General features: G+C 38.6%; 1 protein-coding gene across 4 annotated transcripts in view; it reads left to right on the top strand.

The window, feature by feature from the left end:
• PARN (poly(A)-specific ribonuclease) overlaps positions 1-23,540 on the top strand; it is a 161,634-nt gene that overhangs the window by 42,682 nt on the left and 95,412 nt on the right. For all 4 annotated transcript variants that reach the window (XM_073362401.2, XM_073362403.2, XM_073362402.2 and 1 more), the window contains 3 exons: positions 667-722; positions 6,590-6,676; positions 20,121-20,195. In XM_073362401.2, coding sequence (XP_073218502.1) covers positions 667-722; positions 6,590-6,676; positions 20,121-20,195 — 218 coding nt within the window. The remainder of the gene's footprint in view (positions 1-666; positions 723-6,589; positions 6,677-20,120; positions 20,196-23,540) is intronic.

The following is a 23,540-nucleotide window of genomic DNA, read 5'->3' as shown; positions in this document are numbered from 1 at the left end:
CACTATAGAGCTCCAGCACCATAGCTGTGCCTCTGTAGCTTAGACATTCCTGTAGTTTTCATAGTTTTAAGGGGGACAGCTTTTATTTGGCCAGATCTCTCATTGTTCTCCATTAAAATAGCATAGGCTATGAGTTTTTAAGCTCTCCAGTTCCATTCAATGTAGATAGGGACATAAGGGGCTGGGGAAGTTGTAGGTAGAGGAGGAAAAGACAGAACTACAATACATTAACAGCTGACTCCTATGGCCCCCTCTCCAACATATTTAGGCTAGTGCTTCTTGATTCCTTCCACACTGTAATCAATTCTTAACTGCTTTAAACACTGCCAATAAGTTACTGGATTATTTTGAAATGTGTGTGTACTTTTCACATTTTCTTTCCTATTTTAATAACACTAGGCATATTTGTTTTAGAGCAAGTCAGTAAGATAACTAGCATTTACTTTAAAATAATTGCACCGCATGGAACGAGCTAGCTGGTGGGATACTCCCTACATCTTGTGATTTTTAAATTATTAGTGGGACTAAAGCTTTCCGTTGCTTAGGGTGACTAGTACTGCTCCCGACTAACTTAGAGAAGCAGTGTGTTGTTAAGCTTTATAATAGCCTCTTAAAGAGATCTGTATGGCATAAGTTCGCTAGTGACGCTTCTCCTTTTTGCCTTAGGTTATTTCTTATGAGGGTAATGGACATACCATATCTCAATTTGGAAGGACCAGACTGTAAGTAATTGTTTTCATTTTGCCTTGATCTTACTACTGTTCTGGTTAGAAAGGTCCTTTGTAGAAGCAAGTGTAAGACAGTATTATGGGTAGAGCATGGGACTTAAATTGCAGCTGAGCTTTATTCACAACTCTTATCAAGTGGCATTAATGTACTGCTTCTCCATTTTATTAAAAAAAAAAAGTAACCATCCTTGTTACTTTGGATGGAGGATCTGCACTATACAGTAAATACTATTTGAAATGGGTTTTGTCTAGATCAGTCTGGACTCCTTGTGGGTACCAAGTTTAACGTATTTGAAGATAATAGCTTTGGGTCATAGTCTGTCCTTGATCTACGCACAAGTGAAGTGGCCCAAATTAAAGTTTGCAGTCTTAAATGGCCATTTTGTCTCGTATCTTATGGTAAGTAAAGGATGCAAGGTAGTGAATATTCAATGACTCTGAAAGTAGATTGACAACTTTGCTTCATAATTCAGAAAAAATTTGTTTCACCTAAGTGTAAGAATTTTCAGGCCAAAGGATATTTTGATGAAATTAGATGAGGATTGAAATTATGCCTTCAAATAGAATCAGTGTTACCTTGGCTGTGGATTCAAAACCATAGAATGATAATGAATAATTTATTTTTTATTAAGTCTATTGAGCCAGAGGTTCATTTTCATACAAGGTTATAACTTCAAGAGGGAAAGCATTGTATGGACCCTATCATCCTTACAAACTTTAGAGATCTGAACCTTTCATGACTTGATTTATTTGGCTAAAAATATGGGAAGGTTTTGGTCCTTGGTTAGAGAGAGGCTGGAAAAATTCTTCATCCCTGTGCTTAAGGTTTTCTTTAAAAACCATTGGAGCCCTACAGACACTTAAAAAACACAAGTCTGTTTGTAGTCTTAATATGCACTACAGCAATAGTAAATATATAATCCACAATAAAAGAGTGGTAAAAGACTAATTTCATGCCAAGACTAGAATTTTTAACAAGTATTTTAACATAGGAAAGGTTGCTATGTAAATACTCTCATCATTTTTAGTTTTTTTAGGAGAAAAAATATTCCTCGTGACTTTGAAACATGTCACTCAAGAAAAACATTTGCTTTTGCCCTCAAAATAAAACTTCCTGATAATAGCCGTTTCTCGTCCTTTTTTAAGATTTTTTTTTCTTTTTTCTGTGCTCTGAATAATTCTGACTAAAAATAGCCTTTTGTTGTAACTATAGCCTTTTGATGGCAGTTTCATTAAATTCACTGACTGAAGGGAAGTAAGTACTTCAGAGAGAAATTTAGTTTGAGAAAGTTGTAAGGGAGATCAGTAGCAATTTATGAATATAGTATGTGACGTAGTTATTGGGATAGTTACAGTATGGCTTTATTGGTATGATTATTATATGCATATGTTGGTTTAGTTTAATAGTAGGCATTTGGGAAATAAGTAACCTCAATGTAAACATTTTTAGGATCATTAAGAGACAATGCTTGAGCTACTAAGCTGTGAAGTTGCTGCTGCCAGGTGCCAGCAAAATTACAAAACTAAGTCTGACAGCCAAAAAGATCAGAATGACCCGAAGGGTGTGTTTACGCAGCAGCTGGGTGTTCTGATTCCCAAAGTGAGTAGATATACACATTCTAGCTCTGCTCAAGCTTGCACATTGAAAAGAGCAGCGTGGCTGTGGTGCCACAAGTAACGGCTCGGGCTAGCCACCCAAATATTTACCTAGGACATCAGGTAGGATTGTACTTGGGTGACTCACTTGACTGCCCGGCCACAATGTTATCTTTAGTACTGTAGCTCGAGTAGAGCTAGTATGTGTATGTCCACTTGTGCTGGGAATCAGCCAGCTGCTGTGTAAATATACCCTAAATGATTAAAAATTCCTTCTAGAGTGGGGGAGGCAGTTGTTAGGGAGCTGTTCAGGGGAAACAAAGTGACTGCTGGAGGAACTGAAGTAGTTGGGCTTTAAACTTCCATAGCAAGGTAACTGTAGGGTGGGTAGACATGCTTTATTCCATCTAAAAAGATTTAACAATACTTTGGTTTGCGAAAGCTGTCTGGTCTCCTGCATTATCCACTGGTCTGAGGCTCCCGCAGGGAACACTTGTGGGTGCCTAAACCACTTGGGCCTGCTGGGTAAGCACAGTTGATCCATGGGATGATGTGGCCCAGGACCTATCGTAGGAGTGGAAGAATCCTATGATTCCACTGAACAGAGATAAAGGTACAAGGCCTCATATCTGAAGGGGATTCACTTAGAGTCCAGAGATGCAGCTAATTCTGCAACTGTGACAGATATTACCTTTATGCCAAATTATAGAGCAAACACCTATAATAGTATATTTCAGCTAGCCTAATGCTGTAAAAGTTATAGTGTAGAGGAATTCAGTAACCTCTCCTCAATTTCAAGAAGTGATGAATATGAAGAGGCTTTCACAGCAGTTATACTTGATTACCTTTGTATTAAGAACACTGTATAAAACAACGGTTGTTGGTGAAATGACAGAAACATTCCTATCCTGGCTAGGCATTGGTGTTCATCAGAAGGTGGTTACAATATAGGGGGTAAAATTTAAGAATAAAAAGAAAATGTGGTAAGGTTCATTTATTAAGGACCATAAACAGTTTATTCTATCTAATTTGGAAACAGATGCTATTCAAACCTTTATCTTGAACTGGGAAATTTAGAGTTCTAATGCGAGACTAATTGAGTTGCAAAGATTAAATAAAACCCTTTGAAATATTCACCATCAACTCTATTTCACAACAAGAAATAGATCTTCCTTAAATTAGTTTATGAAATTTGAATTTTTGTGCATTAGCTCTAGTTTGTATTGTACTTTAGGTGTGGCTATTTTCAGCAGTAAAATTTCTTAGTGTACAATTCTGGCTTTTCCTTATAGTAGAGTTACACTTGTCAGGGCAATATTTTTTTCATTATATCTGGCTTCCCCTGCAGCTTTAGCGTAAGTGTATTTAATTCAAATTCCCTTTTTGTCTGGTGATCTTTGATCTATTGATTGGTTTCCAAACTACTAACGCATAATGGAGGGCTTAAATTAAATGTTTTTTTAACAAACTTTATCTGAGCACATTTTCTTTATTTTGAAATACATTTCTATAAATATTGAAATCTTATTCTGAGAGGCTGAATTACTCCATTTATGTCCTATCTGAAGCTATCATCCTCTCAGTGGTTTCCGTAGAAATGATGGATTTTTCTGTTCAGAACTGATTGAATTGAGGGAGAGCAGCAGGGTAGGTGTCTTTAAAACAAAGTTCCTGTTTTCATACAAATCTTAGGCTAAGATGAGCATGCCACAAATTGAAATTGCTGACACTACTTGTGACACAAAGCACTACACACACTGTTCATTTTTGGTGTTCAAAGTAACAGCCTAATTATCCACTTTAACTGGCGTAAATCAGTTATAACTCCACTGAGATCAGTGGGTGAAATCTGCCCCCCCCCTGAAATCCGTGAATTTTTCCATGGACTCTAACGAGTCTGTGATTTCACCCAATATAATTAAACAAGTGTAAATGAGAAAAGACTCAAGCCCTTGATCTATCCTGGTATGTATGCTACTAGATTTAAATTCAGATTAAAATGATCGGTTTAAAGGTGCTAACTGTGGATTTTGATAGCAATCTTAATTACAAAATCATAGACAAAGAAATAACCAACGTACAGGCAATATAACATACGGAGGGGTTTCTATTGTCACCATCTAGTATTGCCTGTAAATCCCGCTCATCTTAAATCAGTATATAATTGTTTTATCATGGAGGAGAGAAGTTGTTTGATGTTAACTAGTTAAATGCACGTATTTTTCTGATATACCTCAACATTCACATTTCACAACCTGTACTTATCACTAACGCCCTTATATTGATACTTTGTGCATAGGTCTGCTCCTTTCACTCCAGATTAAGACTTGCTTGTATATGGATATGTAGCTTCCATTAGCACTGAACTACTACGGGAATGTTACATTGGGAATGTTACATTGTCAAGATCGGTGTACTCTCCAGCATTAGACAGAGCTGTCACTTCATGTGGTGGAGGGCTGAGATGCACTAAAATTTTTTAATACCTTATAATTATACTAGCTAGAAATAGTAGGTGGAGGGAGCAGTTAGGGCGCAACAGAGGACACTGTGAAACCAGTGAACTAAGCGTTACTTGTCCTCATAGAAAGTGTTTTGCATAAAAATTGTGAGGCCATCTTTTTAAATATGAAAACTACTATTCAGAGCTATACAAACTAAAAAATGTTACCTAAAATAGAAGGCATTTCAATTTCTAAACTCTAATCTGAAGTCAAGTAAAGTTGTCAGGCTTACATTGTACAGGATTCAATGTACAGGGGAGCCAAAATGATCAAAAACTAGCAAGCAATCTATTCAATATAAAATAGTGCTGAAATTCAAAATTTCTTTTTAAGATTAAAAATACACTTGTATAACCAGCAGTTCTGAAAGTTGACAGAGCAAAAGCTTAAAATATGAAACTGCCTGTACACTGCAAAATAGGTTTCTGTACTGTACAGACCAAAACAAAGTTGAATTTTTAAATTAAGGTACTCATTCTTCTTTAAAAAAAAAAAATCTCAGGTTTGTAGGGAATTCTTAATAGGACTTTTTAGTAAGACGCTCATGGAGAGTATACTAGAAATGCTAAGGTGTTTCCTTAGTACAATTTTGCAGTGGTGGGAATTGCACTCAACTTCACATTCCTGGTTTAAAGATGTGTGTTCTCCTGAACAACTTGGAGCAATGAATTAGAATTAACCAATCCAAAATATTACTTTAGATTAAATCCTAGGATTATATGGATCTGGAAGGAAGCAGCTGTCATCAGGGAGAACGTTGGCACCACTGGATTATATTTGCCACTTGAGGTTGTCCCAGTAGTTGGCATTCCAGATAAATTCCCTGATCTCTTTTGAGAGCACGAGTAGACAAATTGACGTTGGGTAGCGAAGGATGAACAAAATAAAACAGAATGAGGCAATGTCCAGTAACTCTTACGTCAAGGACATAAGCCACAGAGGATAAATTCTGGATGTTTTGATGAATAAAAGTGACAAATAGTATAAATTAGCTGCACCTTAAAATATTGGTATCCCATTCTTTTCTCTTTTAATGGGATGAGGAAATTACAGAATGTGAGTATTCCAAGAATGAAACAAAGTTGCTTTCATTACAATCATGCACAAATTCAATAAGTTTATGGGGGGAGTGCTGTGCTGTGGGTTCAGCCAAATTCTGCATTTTCCCTTTCTGTCTTTTACTGAAAACCAAATAATTTTCACTACATGCCTAGGGTTCCTGGCATACAGTTAACTTTTCCATCCTACTTGTGTACCTCTCCTTTTATCAGTAGTATAAAGAAACAGGTCATTTGTTTCCCAATTTTAATTTAAATCACATGAGGATGATGATGTTTGTTTTATATTCTAATATGTATTTGGTACTGTGTGAAAACCTAATTAAGAACTGTTTTACGGTAAGTTTAGTTTCCTTGAACTTGGTGCAAAAGAGATGTAAGAGACTGGATTTTCATAATTACATATGAGCAATGCTGGGCAAAAAAGGCATGTACGTAATTTGTGAGCAGTTACTGTTTCATGCACAGTTGCTTCAAATGCATATACAAATGGGCCAGATTGATTTAAGTAGTAATTTTCATGCATAATGACAGTAATTGTATTCACTTCTGTCAGTTAACTGCATGCAGTTCTGAAAATCGTGAACCAGTTTTCTATAATGAGTTGTGTTAGAGTATACATTTTAGTTTTTTCTGATTCACTGAACAATTCAAACCTATATGAATACCTGACAGCATTATTAAATGCATTCTTATCTTGCAGTGCAGCCAAAACGAGACCATGTTCTTCATGTTACATTTCCCAAAGAGTGGAAGACTAGTGATCTTTACCAGCTTTTCAGTGCCTTTGGTAAGTAACGCAGCTGGGTTCCTGTCTGGCCTTGGAAACTGTCCTGCTTTGGATAATGGTGGTCTTGAACAGATGTGTCTGTACCCTTTAACCATGGTTGTAGACTGTTCAGCTGCTAGAGTAGACAACGCTAAATCATGATTAGCCTATAGCATATTTGTTGTATGGGTGTTGGACATCTAGCTATGTCACCCTCATGGTCCTTAGGTTTTGTAAGATGTACTCTGCAGCACTGATGGAGACGGGGAGAAACAGATGTGAAAGTTGACCCAGGGTTTGGGGAATTAGTGAAGGGAAAAGGAGTAAGGGGAGGATGGAGGAGAGGATAATGGTGATCATAGTGTCAGTGAAGGGGAGGAGGATATGGAGGTACGGTGCACTTAAGGAGGGAAGGAGGTGGCTAAGAGGAGCAAAGAAGTCTTTGCTATCCGTGTATTGAAGGTTATGGAAGGAATGAGACTGAGATGGGGAAAGTGTACAGTACTAAATAAGGAAAAAGTAGTAATCTGAATACAGTAAATGAGTGATATTTGAGGAGGAGCATTGCCTGGTGAAGACAAGATTAAGAATGGCCAAGGCAATGATTAACTAAATTGATCTAGCCAAGGATTGAATAAGGCAATGAGAGTAGAATTGTTGAAATCCTCAACATTAAAGCTGAAGTCAGCAGAAGTGCAGGATTGGGATGAAAGGAAATTGCAAATCAGAAGTCAAAATTTCTGCTGGAGGCAGGGAGAGCTATTCTGATGTGAGAATGGTAAGAGTGAAAATAGAGTTGTTTTGAGCAAAGAGGGAAAGATGTAGTGAGATGGGAAAGGAGTGAAGGTAAAAGTCATGGTAAGGAGTGGCCAAGTCTGGTGAGGTAGAAATTCAGTCAAGCTAGTAGACATTAATCAGAGGGCTATTAGCAACTGCTCAGCAGGGTTCTGTGCAGTGGAGCTCATACTTCAGTCCTGGTGTTTTTGTCTATGGGTTCCTGGCTGCATGTGTTTTGAAAAGACAAAGAGCTGCATATCCTACATCAGATAGTCTGGATGTTTTGGGATACGGGGAACACTAGGGAGAATGGGAACAACCTTCATACCAACTGTTTATTCACTATGTAAGGTCTATATAGCACAACCTTCATTATCTAAAGCTTCATTTTGAGCTTCATGTTAGTTAGATTATAAAGCAGAAGGAACATTTTGTGATAATCAAATCTGACTACCTGTGTAACACAGGCCATAAGACTCCCCTAAATTAACTCCTGTTTGAATTAGAACAGGGATGGGCAAACTTTTTGGCCTGAGGGCCACATCGGGTTTCCAAAATTGTATGGAGGGCCAGTTAGGGGAGGCTCTGCCTCCGCAAACAGCCAGGCATGGCCCAACCCCCACCCCCATCCAACCCCCGCTTCTTGCCCTCTGACAGTAGCCCCTGGCTGCCCCTTGCCACCCCATCCAAGCCCTCCTCTCATTTCTGATTTCCCTTACCCCGCTGCCTGGAGCACCAGTGGCTGGCAGAGCTACAGCCATGCCACCCAGAGCAGCAGGACAGGCAGCTGTGCCGTCCAGCTGGAGCCAGCCACCCCACCGTGCAGCACAGAGCGCTGGGTCAGGCCGCAGCTCTGCACTTGTGCTGCCCAGCAAGATCTTGCAGCCCTGCTGCCCAGAGCATTGCGCCGACGGCGCAGTGAGCTGAGGCTGTGGGGGAGGGGGAAGAGCAGGGGAAGGGCCGGGGGCTCAGGGGCTGGGCAGGAGGGTCCCGTGGGCCAGATGTGGCCCACAGGCTGTAGTTTGCCCACCTCTGCATTAGAACATAGGTTTTAGAAAAACATCCTATCTTGATCTAAGTTTCCAGAGATGGAGAATCCTGCACAACCCTTGGTAAATTCCGGTAGCTAATTGCCCCCAACTGATTTAAAAAAAAAAAAAAGTACCTTATTTCCAATATAAACTTGCCCATTGTCAACCTGCAGCCACTGGATCTTGTTATGCCTTGTCTGCTAGATGGAAGATCCTTTCGTTGTCAAATTTCTGTTCCCTATGTAGGTATTTAGAGACTGTGATCAAGTTACTCTTTAACCTTCTCTTTGATAAGCTAAATAGATTGAGCCCCTTGAGTTTTTTTGATAAAACCTGTTTTTCCAATCTGTTAATCATTATTGTGGCTCTTCTCTGAACCCTTACCCATTTCTCAACATCTTTCTTGAATTGTGGACACCATATTTGGACACAGTATTCCAGCAGTGCTAGCACCAGTGCCAAATGCAGCAGTAATAATTGATTCCTACTCAGTATTCCCTTGTTTGTGCATCAGTGGATCACATTAGCCCTTTTGGCCACAGCGTTGCAGTGGGAACTCATTTTTAGCTGACTATCTGCCATGACTCTCGAGTCCATTTCAAAGTCGCTGTTTCCCAAGATAGTCCCTCATCCTTTAAGGATGGCTTACATTCTTTATTCCTAGATGTATGACCTTACATTTGGCTGTATTGAAATGCACATTGTTTGCTTATGCCCAGTTGACCAAGTGATCCAGATTGCTCAGTGTGAGTGATCTGTCCTCTGTTATTTATCACTCCCCCGTCTTTGTCATCTGACAATTTTAGGAGGCATGGCTTTTAATTCTAGATCACTGGGGAAAAAATATAAAATAACATAAGGCCAAGAACCAGGCCTTTCAGGACACTGTTGGAAACCCACCCAATTAATGAAGATTCCCCGTTTAAAATTTTGAGACCTGATAGCCAGTTTTTAATCAGTTTTAGTTTGTGCTGATGTTTATTTTGAGTCATTCTAGTTTTTAACCAAAATATCATGCAGTACCAAGTTAAATGCCTTACAGAAGTCTATGTTGGATCAATACTATTACCCTTATCAATCAAACTTCTAATCTAATCAAAAACATATCAAGTTACACAATCTATTTTCCATAAACCTCTGATGATTGGTATTATATTAGCCTCCTTTTTTAAATTCTATTATTAACTATTAGTTCTTTATTATCCTTTCTGTTAGTTTGGCAAAGGTCTGTGTCATGCTGATAGACCTATTATTGCCTGGGTCATCCCATTAACCTTTTTAAAAATATTGTCACGACATTTACTTTGTCAGTCCTGTGAAACTTCCACGGTGTTTGAAGACTTACTGAAAACTAGCATTAATGCTCCAGAGAGCTCCTTGGCCAGCTTCTAAAACTCTTGGATGCAAGGTATCCAAACCTGCTGACTTAACAGCTACTAAAGTGAGACACTTTCATTTAATAACCACCTAAGTTACTATTGGAATGGAAAATACAGCCTCATCACATATGAATACATCTGGCTTTTTTCCAAATACAACACAGAAACAGTTTTTTAATACTTCAGTCTTTTCTCCCATTTCCATCTAGTAATGGATGAATGCCATTGTTAGGATTCATTTTGTTCCTAACATACTTTAATAACTCCTCATTGTCCTTTAACTCTGCTGGATGTAGATTTCTGTGTTTCCTTTTGCTTTCCATATAAATTTTCTACAATTGCTAGCTTTATATCCATTGTGATCAGCTTCTCCTTTTATAGCTGCTTTCAGTTCCCCTCTAAGCCAGGTGCTTTTTTCTTGATCGTGGCTTTTTGGGCATCTAATAAAATGTTCTTAAATAGTTTCCAGTTATTCACATTTTTCATTTTGAAATGTATTCTCCCATCTGATTTGACTCAGTTGTTTTCAGATTTATGAAATTGGTCTGTTGAAAGCACCAACTATATTTTGCTGAACTTCATCCGTTTCACAAATAACAAATGCAGTCAAGTCATGATCAACTGCACCTAAACTGCTAATTTTTAATTCTTAGTGTCACTGTTTCAAGAATTTCTTTGCAGTTCCCCTCCTACAGTTTCAGGGATCTATGTTACTAAACTGTTCTGGTGGTGGTATGTGTCCTGTGTGCTTAGAGCCTAGTGCACAGTGACAGGTCTCTTTGTACCTGGTGTTTGCAGTAGAGCTGTGTTAGAAGTTTTGTGTTCATGGAGCATAACAAGCATGCTGTTGCTATTGCAATTTCTGGAAGTAATATCCAGTCTATGGTTAATGTGGGTTGTGCTCTAGTCATGTATAAAGTGCTAAAAATAAGGTGAAGCTTAAAAATAAAATTCTTGGTCTTATGAACAAATTTTAAGCACTTTTTTACTGCTACATTTCTTCAAATATAATTTCTGTTTGTTAAATATTAATTTCTTTGCCTACAAAACATGCTTGATTTCTTTTCAGCAAAATTATTTCCTTTTGCATGAGTGTTCAGATACACTTATTTGCTTATAGTACTCTATTGAAAGTATATAAAATTGTTACATATATCATATAAAGTTAGATCGTGGATGATCCGTCTTGTCTTCCTGAAATACTTGTATAATCCAGGGGTTTTTTTGCCTTGATATTGCTTTTTTAAGAATGAAATGCTTGAAAAATATCCTTCCTGAAAAATGTTTCTGATGACTCTTGCTCTTCGGCATCAGTCCTTGTAATAGTTTTGAAACATTTTTAATTAGGAAATGTTTGCTTTTTTTGTAATAGAGTCCAAATCAAAATACTTTGGTAAAGGATAAACTGCACACTTCTTGATCTCTTAAGAGTTTTCTTTAAAAGCAGGCTTTATGAATTCTATCTATTGAAGCAGCATAGCCATTAAACTTACTGCAACTATACCATAAGTTGTAAATGAGTAGCTGACCAACTTGAGACTCAGCATTATATAAATTGATTAAAAGGAAATTGAAAGTCAAGGCTGCTAGACTGGGTATTTGCTGTGAAACACCTACAACATATTGGTTCAGTGTTAATTTATTATATCATATTGACGCTTCTTAAAGCACTATGCATCAGTTAAAATCAGGGTCCAGGAATGGTGTTTGTTGGCAGACCTAAGCTTATAGCTATGTATTCCCCTTGACCTTGGGTTCTACTAAAGCTTTCCTTTCTCTCATCTCATCCACGGATAGCTGAGTGTTTACATGGTGCTGACTCCTTGAACTGCATTTAAACACAGCTAAAAATATGCTGTTTGCCCCAGATAAGCAATTGTTATAATAGCTACAAGGATGTTGAATCAACAGTGGGGAGGATAGGTGGTCCAGAAGATATGGTTAAGAGGTAGTTCATGCTGTGTAAGTTTGGGTGGTCCTTGGTCTTGCTCATGCAATGGCAATGTTCGTTAGAGGGTAGGAATGTGATCCTATACCGAAAAGATTTCATGCTACCCCAAGGTTTGTAGTGGTGAAATTATACACTGCTTTTTATGTGGAGTTGAGAAGTTCACCTCTGTTTCTCTAAGTTCTGGATCTTAGGGTGTGTGTATATATAGAACACAAACCAGGAGGCTGGCTGTGTTCCCTTTATTTCACCTGAGTTGTACCATAAGGCACTGCCAGCATACCACTGGCTGAGCCTTTGCATTCCTGACTGCCTGAATCGGAATACTGTAAAAGCTGTAAAAATTTCTAGAAGCTGGTACTCCAGGTTGCTGAACAGTATATAGCTTACCAGGACTTTACTTTCTAGTTTCTTAGAGACTCAAGCATAGGATTTTGGTTGCGAACTTTATTCTCACTAGAAAAAGCGTCAGCTTAGAAACCACCAAAACCTGATATAGAATTATTCTCCCTAATTCACATATCTCCCTTTAACATCTAGGACAAGTCTACACTACAAAATTAAGTCGACTTAATATAGTCACTGCAGTAATGAAATTGGTTTAGCATGTCCACACTAGCTCCTTCTGTTGGTGGTGCACATCCTCAGCAGGAGCACTGGCACCGATTTAACTGTTAGCATAGGACATTGTGGAGGGCTGACAGCCGGAGCCCCGCCGCTTACATTGCTTCAACCTAAGTGCTATGCCTTTCGCAGAGGTGGAGTGGGCAACTTATGTCGGCAGAAACAACATTGTAGTGTAGATGCTGACAGGGTTAGGTTGAAGTAAGGCTTATGTTAGACCAGGCCTTACTGATGGCATGTATTGCAGCCATAGGTCATAGCCAGTAGGGGTCATACTTTCATATCTATGAACAATGCAATAAACTTTCAATTTAAATAGAATAGTATTGTTCATAGGTGTAGTTGGTGCTATAAAACTGTAACGTAAAATCCCACTGACACAGTAGAGCACTTGATACTTAGACTACCTTAATGCAAAATATTTCAGTTTAGATCCTGTCATCTAAGCATTTCAGCATCCTAGGGTGATGTACTTCTGCTTTACAGATGGTAGAAACTGAGGGACAGTGAGGTTGTGACTTGCCAAAAGCCCCCAAAGAAAGGCAATAGTAGTCATAGAAGTAATAAATCTCATCCCACTACTAACAACTAAACAGTCAATTATTTTTGAAAAAAAACCCCAAGGCTCTGATTTTTTTAAAATAAAATCTATTGTTTTGAAGAGCTCCAATACAAGGTTTCTGATGGAAACACTTGAAACTCTTTAAGGAGCAGCCAGTCTCTGCAAAGCTTAAAGTAGTAGAGGAAGCAGATTTAGATTTTCTAGTTTGAAAAAAAGATTAATAGATTTTAAGGCCAGAAGGAACCATTGTAATTATCTAGTCTGACATCCAAAATTCCTAGAGGTTATCTTTTAGAACAACAGCCAGTCTTGATTTAATAATTCAGTGATGGAGAATCCACCATGACCTTGGTAAATTGTTCCAGTGGTGAATTCCTCTCACTGTGAAATTTAAAGCTTGTATTCAGTCTGAATTTGTCTAGCTTCCGTTTCCAGAGATTAAATTGTGTTATGCCTCTCTGCTAGACTGAAGAGCCCATTATCAAATTTCTGTTCCCCATGTACGTATTTCAGGACTGTAATCAAGTCATCCCTTAACCTTGTCTTTGTTAAGCTAACTGGATTGAGCTTCTTGAGTCTATCGCTGTGAGGCATGTTCCTAATCCTTAAGCTCTCCTTAAGATCCATAAAGGTGCATCTAGCAGCAATTATGGCGTTTCACAATAAGATTGGAGACACTACTATCTTTGCCCACCCCATCACAAAGTGGTTCCTCAAGGGCCTCCAGACCCCATTCCCGGACATTAGACGACCCACTCAACCTTGGGACCTGCACTTGGTACTCACGTGCTTGATGCACCATCCATTTGAACTGCTTGCAACATGCTCCCTCCTATATCTGTCCATGAAAACTGCATTTTAGTTGCCATTACATCTGCCAGATGTGTAGGAGAACTTGGAGTGTTTTATGGCTGATCCACAATACACTATATTTTTTTAAGGACAAAGTTATGCTTCGAACGCATCCCAAATTTCTCTGGAAGGTGCATTCCTCCTTCCACCTCAGTGAACCTATCCATCTACCAACCATCTTTCCTAAATGCCATGCGAATGCTTTCGAAGCAGCAATGCGCCCACTCGACGTGCACAGAGCATTGTCCTTTTATTTGGATAGAACTAAGCCCTTTAGGGCTTCCCTTAAACTTTTCATTTCAATCACAGAACAATCCAGAGACAAATCCATCTGTACTCAGAGAATATCCAGTTGGATAGCAGACTGCATCCGCCTATGCTACCAACTAAAGAAGATGAATTCTCCAGCTTCTGTTAGGGCACACTCCACAAGATCTGTATCAACGTCTGTGGCATTCTTATCTAACATTCCCCTCTCAGATATTTGCAAAGCTGCCACCAGGGATTTGGAGCATACCTTTGCTAAAGATTATGCTCTTATTCAGGAACCCCTGCCCAACATTCGAATGGGCCGAGCTGTGCTGTCCACAGCTTTCTTACCAGACCCAATGTCCCTACCTCCTTAGGAGATACTGCTTTTCAGTAACCTGGAGTGGAGCACGCACAGGGACATCTCTCGAAAAAGAGGAAGTTACTCACCTATGCAGTAATTGACATTCTTTGAGATGAGTGTCCCTGTGCTCCGCTACCCCCCCTCCTCGCCTCTGCTTCGGAGTTTGGAAGGGTCTCCATTGTAGCAAAGGAACTGAGGAGCTCGGGCCATGCCTGTGCTGTTGAGACACAGTCGGCAAGTGAGGCAGGCACTGCATTTGTGCGGCCTGTGCAAGTACTGCTGTAAAAATCTCCAAGCAAAGGTGCAGGGGCGCACCACCACCTGGAGTGGAGCACCTGTAGGGACACTCATCTTGAGGAATGTCAATTACTGCACAGATGAGTAACCTCCTCTTCTTTGTTCCTGGAAGTATACATGTTTCCAGTTAGCCATATTAAAACATGCATTATTTGCTTCTGCCTAGTTTACCAAGTGATCTAGATTGCTCTGTATCAGTGACCAGTTGTCTTCATTATTTACCACTCCTGTTTTTATTATTTCAAAATGTTTCATACTGCATTTTTTTAAACAAATTTTCTTACCCTTTCATAATGAGTGCTGGTCAGAGCCTAAAGAAATCTCAGCACAGGACTGTGAAATCCTTAAAACATTATTTTTATCTCTTTAACCTCTTGAAATGGTATTAAATATTCAAGAATCATTTGATGACAGATGTGATCGTACTTAACCAAGGTTTTATGCTGAATTCATAGCCTTTGTTCAGTCCTTGCTAATTATAGGTAACTTAGACTCAAAGTATTGTCAAACTATTACCAAACTGTTTTTTTTTTAAATTCACCAGAATGAGTGAGTTGGACTTAATCAGACTAAACATAGCATTTTGCTAGTGCAAGAGAATCATTTAGCGGGGGAGGAAAAATGGATGATAATCTGTTTTCATTGTCTAAGCTTGGTGATCAAAATGTGAAATGCACAAATAACATTGGATTTTCTAAAATTCAGTTTTAATAATTCAGGTGTTACATAGGTGGTAATTTGACTTCTTAAAGTCACTTTAAACCAACATTTGAAACATATGTTGGAAACCTTATGCGCTCCTGCACATCTATACTTCATATTCCACATTGCTTGGTTGTAACACCACTGTTGCTTGAGCATTTGTGTTCAAGCTTTACTAATTATGATGAAAGTGTGTTAATGTCTGTCATAAAACTAATATTTAATCTAACTTTATACATTTTTATGTTTTAACAATAAAAAAGGTACTTTAAGGTGAACTGCCCAGCTTTTTTTTTTTTTAAACCCTTCTAATATAGTAATATGTACTAAATACCTCCCATATACTCTGGAGGAATTCAGCGTGTATTAAAGAAATTTGAGGAAAGGTTATACAGGTCACGTGAAAGTTTTCCATTCTGTTTGTGCTCTGAGCATTTCTGGCCTTTCCATTCCCAGCTGAAGATAGATTTCTTGACCACCCCCTCCAGCTGTTCTTGCTATCTTTGCACTCTGTCCTCCAGCCAGAAAGGTTAATTGTATAGTTTCTATTAACCATTCTCAGTTACTTAACTGGCAAATGCTGTACAAGTACCTGCCCTAACCCCCTGCCCACAAGATAAAGTCTTAAAACTGTTTCCACTGTCCTGGGAGCAGATGTCCAGAAGTTGTTTGCAGCTTCAGGGTGACCTATATGGTACTCAGCCAATCTTTAACATGAAAACAGGACAAGTCTTAGCATATCCTCTCATACATATTGTTTGAATAATGTATAATTCACTTAGGCATTATAGTGCAATGTGCTGTCCAAGAAGATAATTCCTGTATTTTGGGTTGTCACATAATTTTAATTTAAGGAAAATAAATATAAAAACTAAAATATTGAGACCAAATATTAACACCGGCAGCTTTTCCTCAGAAATGGCAAATTTAGGTCTCATCTACTGCCGTTTGGATAAAATAATTTCTAATAATACTTAAAAGTGAAGGTGTAAACTTTTTTTAATGGGGGCAAAAATCTGTTTGACAACTCATGACCTTGTAGGCTAGGCTAAAATGTCACTTCTCAGATTGTAAAGTTGGCCTGTATTAGATGTCTCAAAACTGAGAACTCTTCCTGGCTCAACTCTCTCCTGCTAGTTAGTGTTCTGTACTCTAGTGAATGTCTTATATTTGGCTTGGTGTTACAGTATGTAAGTTGGCATCCAGCTATGTTTTTTGCTAAATACTGTACTTGCAGCACAGCTGTGTCTATTTTTCAGACACCTATTATCCTTTCACCATACTCGTGAAATATACAGTATTTACAAAATTTATTAAGAGTGCTTACCACATTTGCTGGATGACCTAGCTTACTAGTCTATCCTGCTTCTATAGCCTATTTCTCTTCAGTTAACATACTCTTAATCAAAGGTCAGCTCAAATATGAGCAAACTTCTTTTGCCTAGACTCTCTGATCAGCATGAGGAATTGCATAAGAATTCCTTTTGGGGTTCACTCACTTTGGATTGCAAATTTTTATGTTCGTGCCCCAAAATAATATTTAACCTAGTATCTGGTTTTTAGTATTGAACTAGATTGGATGATCATAATGGTCCCTTCTGACCTTAATATCTATGAATCTCTTAACATCCCTTGTATTGATGGATTAAAGATGGTGAAATGAGCAAGTATCAAGGAAAATGAGTACAAATTGGGTCAGAATCCAGTAATGAAGGGTAGAACTGTAGAATGGCAAATGCAAGAAGACTTGAAGGATGTGACATAACCATCCATCTGGATGCCAATGAAATAAGTTAATATGAATTAATCAAAATTTAAAATAAATTGAAAAAAATGATACTGCCTGACATAATCAGTATAGTAAACTGTTTTAAGATATGTTTGGAGCAGGGTTAAAGCGGCCACGAAAAGGTTTCTTCTGGCTAGTGTGAGGTAAACAGATCATTACCAGATGCATATTGTGCACTCTCATCTCAACTCTTTTGCCTGACTCTGAATCCTTATACTCAAAGAACTGTTACGCCACCTGCAAAGGCTAGTAGCATAATTCTCCCCACTGTACTGAATCTCTTCACCACAGGAGGGCAGGGATCCACATTCCTAAAACATTCTGGACTATTAGAATAATGGAGACGCTTGAACCTCTTGAAATGCAATGATGTATAAACATAACTTCAGAGAACTTGCACTTAAGTGATAAACTTCGTTTACAGGACGATTGAGCTTTCTGTTATTAAAGTCCTGAACTAGAAACAGTTACTCAGTTTGTGGCTGTCAGAAACCATATTGAATCAATTGTTTCTTGTGGTCTTCAGATTATTGTAATTTACATCCTGAACACCTGGCCACTCAGAGGTACAGTACTTAACTTGCAAACTAAAGAATAAAAAGCTCAGGATGATTAATCATAGCAAAAACAAGCAGCACTTTATTATCTGAGCTTCAAAAAGCATTCTGTAACCTATCTGAATAGGTTAGAAAGCTAAAATTATTAAACTAACTTACACTTGGAATCAGTTTCTATCAGTATTGATCTGAAAAGATTGTTAATTTGTGATTGAGATTTAATTGAGACAAACTTTGCCTGAGAGCATGCTACATTTTGCTGTTTCTAGTCACATGTCTGAACACCTACTTTGGAATTTGATTTGTAGTAGTAAATTGAGTTAGACTGGCAGAAGAACTCTTATGCCAGTATAAACTGTGTCTACAGTTGGAGGGTTTGCTGGCATATCTATGCCAGCAAAAGTTTTCTAGGGTAGAAGAGGCCTTAAACAACCTTCAGGTTCAGGTCTATTGCCTTGGACAAAGTCAGTTACACAAATGTATTTCTACTCAGAGCTGTTTGTCTAGTCTGCAAGGCTTTCTTACCCTTCCTTTGGGACAGCACTATCAAGATCCCAAGAGAGACAATATGATGGCGATGCATTATATAAACAGAGGGGTGCACGATATTCCCCCTTATCATGAAGCAGTTTATTTTGTGAGAATGGTGTATTCTTCATTAAATCAACTCAATAGCTCTTTATTTCACAGGGGTTCAAAACATGCAGATCCTCACAGCAGGAAAGGCTCAGTCACCACCGATGGGGACTAATGGACTTAGTTTTAGATAAAGTATTCTACAACTGGGTGGAGGGTGAGGTCCCCTAACAGAGGCATTTCTGATTCAGTGGGAAAAGAAGCTACTATGGTATCCCCATTCCACTAATTCCCAGAGTGCTCAGGAATGTGTGCTGGGACAGCCCAGATAATGCAAAAACCAGCCTGGGCACATCAGTTTTTTTCTGACCCAATACACCCATCAATTCACCCACTTCTTCCACTTCAAAATCTTCTGGACATCATTCCAAAGAATCATAATCTAGTGTTCCATCTAGATCTCGTGTCTCTACAACTGATGACATGGAGATTAGCTGGTTCAATTCTATTTGATGACCGTTTGAGTTTTTGATGCAGAGCAGAAAGGCCTTTACAAGCGTAACCTATAAAGCTGAATGAAAGATTTTTTCATTGTAGTCCATTCAGAGGCACTCTCAACCCTTGGAGTCTTTTATTGTCTCTAGAATACTCAGGACTCTCAATCAGCTCTGTTCGAGCGCATTTGGCAGCTGTTTCTGTGCATCATCCACAGATTGAGGGTCATTCAGTTTTCCTCCACACCACTCTATCCACATTTCCAACAGGATTGACTCATAGTTCTACCGGTTAGAAACTTTCCAACCTGGGATTTTAATGTTGTGCTGCTGCTCTTTTTAATGGTGATGGGTCCCCTGTGCATATATGCTGTATTCCATAAGCACAGAGTTGTAATTCGGCTTTTAAATTAGTTTATACATCTGCCAGTATTTTTCCCAAGCCTCCTGACTCTCCCACAGAGAATAAGTTTTATACACATAAATAAGAGGACAAGGCTGTAATAACATTATTTAAAACAGTCATTCTGAAACTCTTGCAGGCTTGTGGTAGCTTTTGCTAATAAATCCAAGGAATGATTTGTTGCCACCTAGACACTCAAAGTAGGTTTCAGATTGTATTTGTTTCTTACATATTGAGCAAAGTAATCCTCCCTTTTCAAGCTAGTGCAGGTACTCCTATGGCTCATTTTAGGGGAATCTCTATTTCTGAGAAGTAGAGCAGTTACTTGGAGTTTTGTTTATATATTTACCAGTCATTACTCCATTGTAGCAGCTTCTAGATCAGATTAGGCAGGTCTGTCTTAGTCATTTTTTAGATAGGAGTCCTATCACCCAGCTCCTTGAGTTAACTGCTGGTCAGTCACTGACAGTGGTATGCAGGTGGACAAATGCTTGCAAAGGTTACCTAATTTTCAGTAAGTGGAGTGGCTTAGAGATGCCTTTGTCCATGTGGTTACTATGACCCACCCTCCTTCCCCACTTGTAACTAAGTCTTCTACCTGCCTATATTACTGAAGGAAATGAGTGGAGGTTGAGGGTGCTCAGTTCTTCATGCCCACTTGTGGTTAAGATTCTGGGCTCATGTATGTTAGGGGTACGCACTACAATAAGATCCAAGTGGACATAATCATCTCAAACTCTAGTTACTATAAAGCATGTGACTTTACCCATCCCATGGCACATCAGTGCACGGAGTGAACCTGTTAGACTGCGTGAAATGTCATAACTGTTATGATGATTCTTGTTTGTTCTGCATTTTTAGGTAATATTCAGGTATCTTGGATTGATGATACATCAGCATTTGTGTCACTTAGCCAGCCAGAACAAGTACAAATAGGTAAGTGTTTTTGGAATCACCTCATTGTAAGGTTTGCCTGTTCGCACTATAAACAGACATTGAAAGGGTTGCTACTGTCTCTTCTAAAATTCCTCAGTCCATAATTTCCTTCTAGCTGGCAAATAGTAGGAATTTCATTTGCCACTATGTTTCTCTTAATAAGCCACTGTCACTTGGTATCAACCATTTCTCTTTGTGTATGAGTATCATTGACATAACAGCAATGCAAACAGGTATGGGAATTTTGTTGAACTATTAGAGCCAGTTGAGGTAGACAGGGATTCAGAACCCATTTGTTCTCCTGCACAGTTTGCTTCCTGAGCATCATAAAAGAAGCCAGCAGAATGGGTAGGTGCCAAGGTGCAAAGCACTGTGAAGTCGAGAAGTATTATGCAGAGGACCACCAGGCTGTTGTAGCGCCAGTGCACGTTTTGGGTTTATAGGCTTCACTGCAACTAGTTGAGTAGTTCTTGTAGTAAAACAAACTGAAACTCCATGTTTTCCCTATCCACACTGCTGCCTGCATATCATGAATCATAGAACTGGAAGGGGCCTTAAGAGGTCATCTAGTCCAGTCCATTGCACTCATGGCAGGACTAAGTATCTAGACCATTCCTGACAGGTCTTTGTCAAACCTGCTTTTAAAAATCTCCATTGATGGAGATTCCACAACCTCCCTAGACAATTTATTCCAGTGCTTAACCACTGTGACAGGAAGTTTTTCCTAATGTCCAACCTAAACCTCCCTTGCTGCAATTTAACCCCATTGCTGCTTGTCCTATCCTCAGAGGTTAAGAAGAACAATTTTTCTTCCTCCTCCTTGTAACAACCTTTTACATACTTGAAAACTGCTATCCTGTGCCCTCTGTCTTCTTTTCCAGACTAAACAAACCCAGTTCCCTGGCTTCCAGTTTCTTTTCTTCTCTTCTCTTCTTTCTCTCCCCTTCCTCACTAAGCCTACCAAATGGTAGTCTCTGTAGAGCAAAATTGTGAAGGTTTTCACTAGCTGTCTGTGTTTCCAACTACCTTAAGGTGTGACCTATCTGCTTAGATGTTTCATGATCTGCCAAAGGCATCAGCAGTACAGAGTACCCTTCTGTCTTTATTGTAGAAGAGGACCAAGACTTTGCAGACTTTCCTTGGTCCCAGAGTTGATTGGCTTATTACCAAAACCAAGTTTTGTAAAGGCTTTTCCTCATCAGTTATCTTAAAGCAAGAACACAAAGGTTGTGTACAGCTGAATAGGTAGAAATATGCCTAAATACTTCAGATGCCAAACTTCATTCACTTTAAATCAAATTCAGGCATTAAAACTAACTTTCTCTAATAGTATAACTGTATTAAGGTAGTTGGTTGATATATTACAAACAGAATACTTTATTGTGTTATGGAATTTTTAACACTGTTCTGAAATGCTATGCGACAGTCGTAGCCTAATATCATGGGTTGTTTTCCCTTTTGACAATCATTCAGGGAACTTGCCAACTCAGCTGTGGAGTAAACCCATGGGGTCTAGTGAAAGAGATGAGGGGAGGTGTTAGCGTTCAGAAATCTTCAAACAGTTGAGTTGTTGAATGCATTTTTCTCCGAGTAGGTATTGATTCTGACACACAAAATAGAAAGCAGACTCCTAATGCTATTGGACAGAATACTTTATATTAATGTTTAAACCTTGTAACCTTATTTAATCCTCATCGCCAATTTCATACTGATAAGTAGTCAATGACCTTCTTTAAAACACTGACCTCTAGACACACACAAGGTCCAATAGGGAAATTACTGCTCACTATGGGAAGGGGAATGAGAGCACTGTTTACTTACAAAAGTTTTAAAAAAAAAAAAAGTCCAAACATATTTTCAGAAAATAAAGTGGCTAAATAAGTGGCTTATTCTTGAATGAATTTAAAAAATTGACTGTATATACGTATGCTTGCTTTGGAAATCAAAATACATTAATTTACATTTTACAATTCACTGCTACCATATAGTAAACCTAAGTTAAGATGCACCTCAATAGGGTAGCTAATTCAAACTGTCAAGTTAGTGACCCTGAGGAGGGCGTAAATCAGTGGTTCTCAATCTGTGGCCCACCAGCTGCTTGCAGCCCAATCAGCACACAGCTGCAGCCCATGTGACATCCTCAGGTAGTATATGTATTGTGTGGCTGCTGCCCACATAACACATGGAAAGCTGCATATGTGATCCACAATGGTAAATAGGTTGAACTACTGGTGTAAATCACTTTAATTAAAAAAGGAGTACTTGTGGCACCTTAGAAACTAACAAATTTATTTGAGCATAAGCTCACGAAAGCTTATGCTCAAATAAATTTGTTAGTCTCTAAGGTGCCACAAGTACTCCTTTTCTTTTTGCGGATACAGACTACATGGCTGCTCCTCTGAAACCTCGCTTTAATTAGGCAGCATTCTTTTGTCTAGTGCCTAAAGTACATGTCTGTTTTACTTTCATTAAAGTTCTTTGTGATTTTTAATTAACCCGTAATCAGAAGTGCAAAGCTAGGGTCTGTCTACGTAGTCCCTTAGAAATATTCTGCACTATAAACAGGCATGGTTAGTGGTCAAATAACTGGTCCCTGTCATTAAAGGGTTTACAGTGTTAGACATGACATATAGGGAGTGATGTTAGACAAGCAGTAGTTCTAAAAACTTTAGCCATCCCAGGTATAAGGCTGTAAGAGTGCTACTTTTTTTACTTGCCTAGTATTCCATTTTATTTATTGGCTTAATTGATTTTTTTTCGGATGGTTAGGAACAAAACATTTCCAATGAAGACATTTGAAAACAAGTTTTCATTGAAAAATTTCTCAATGTCTTCTGTTTTTCATCAAAAAACTGACTAATTTCCCAAACCTAACATTTTTTTCTTGAGTTTTCAGTTTTTTGATGTAAACCCCAAAAATGTCATTAATTGGATATGTCCCGTGGGCGTTTTTTTATTGACAAAAACCATTTGTCAAAAGTTTCAAATGAGAAATGTTGACCAGCTCCAGATATTTGATTTATATCTTTGTTTGCATCACAGTTTCCGCTGCTTAAACTATATTTATTGCAGAAGATAGCATGCATGCTAATCAAGTGGGCCTTGAAGAAGGCTGGATTGTATTTGGGGTCAAAGTGGTCATTTCAGGTGTAGTGAACAGCTTGGGAGAAGGTCACACATCATAATGGTGAGAGGAGCTGATTGAGTAATGGTCTTAGTGTTGTGTGATGGGCAAAGAGACCATACATGTAGGTGGGATTAGAGCTGAACAGGACATTGAAGTTGAGCTGACAGGATTGAGTCATTTCTCATATAAGAAAACTCCAAGGAATGAAGGACACTGGG

The sequence above is a fragment of the Lepidochelys kempii genome, chromosome 10 (assembly GCF_965140285.1).
Source record: "Lepidochelys kempii isolate rLepKem1 chromosome 10, rLepKem1.hap1, whole genome shotgun sequence".
NCBI lineage: Eukaryota > Metazoa > Chordata > Testudines > Cheloniidae > Lepidochelys > Lepidochelys kempii.
The sequence above is the reverse complement of the archived record's forward strand: the minus strand, read 5'-3'. Positions and strand labels throughout refer to the sequence as shown.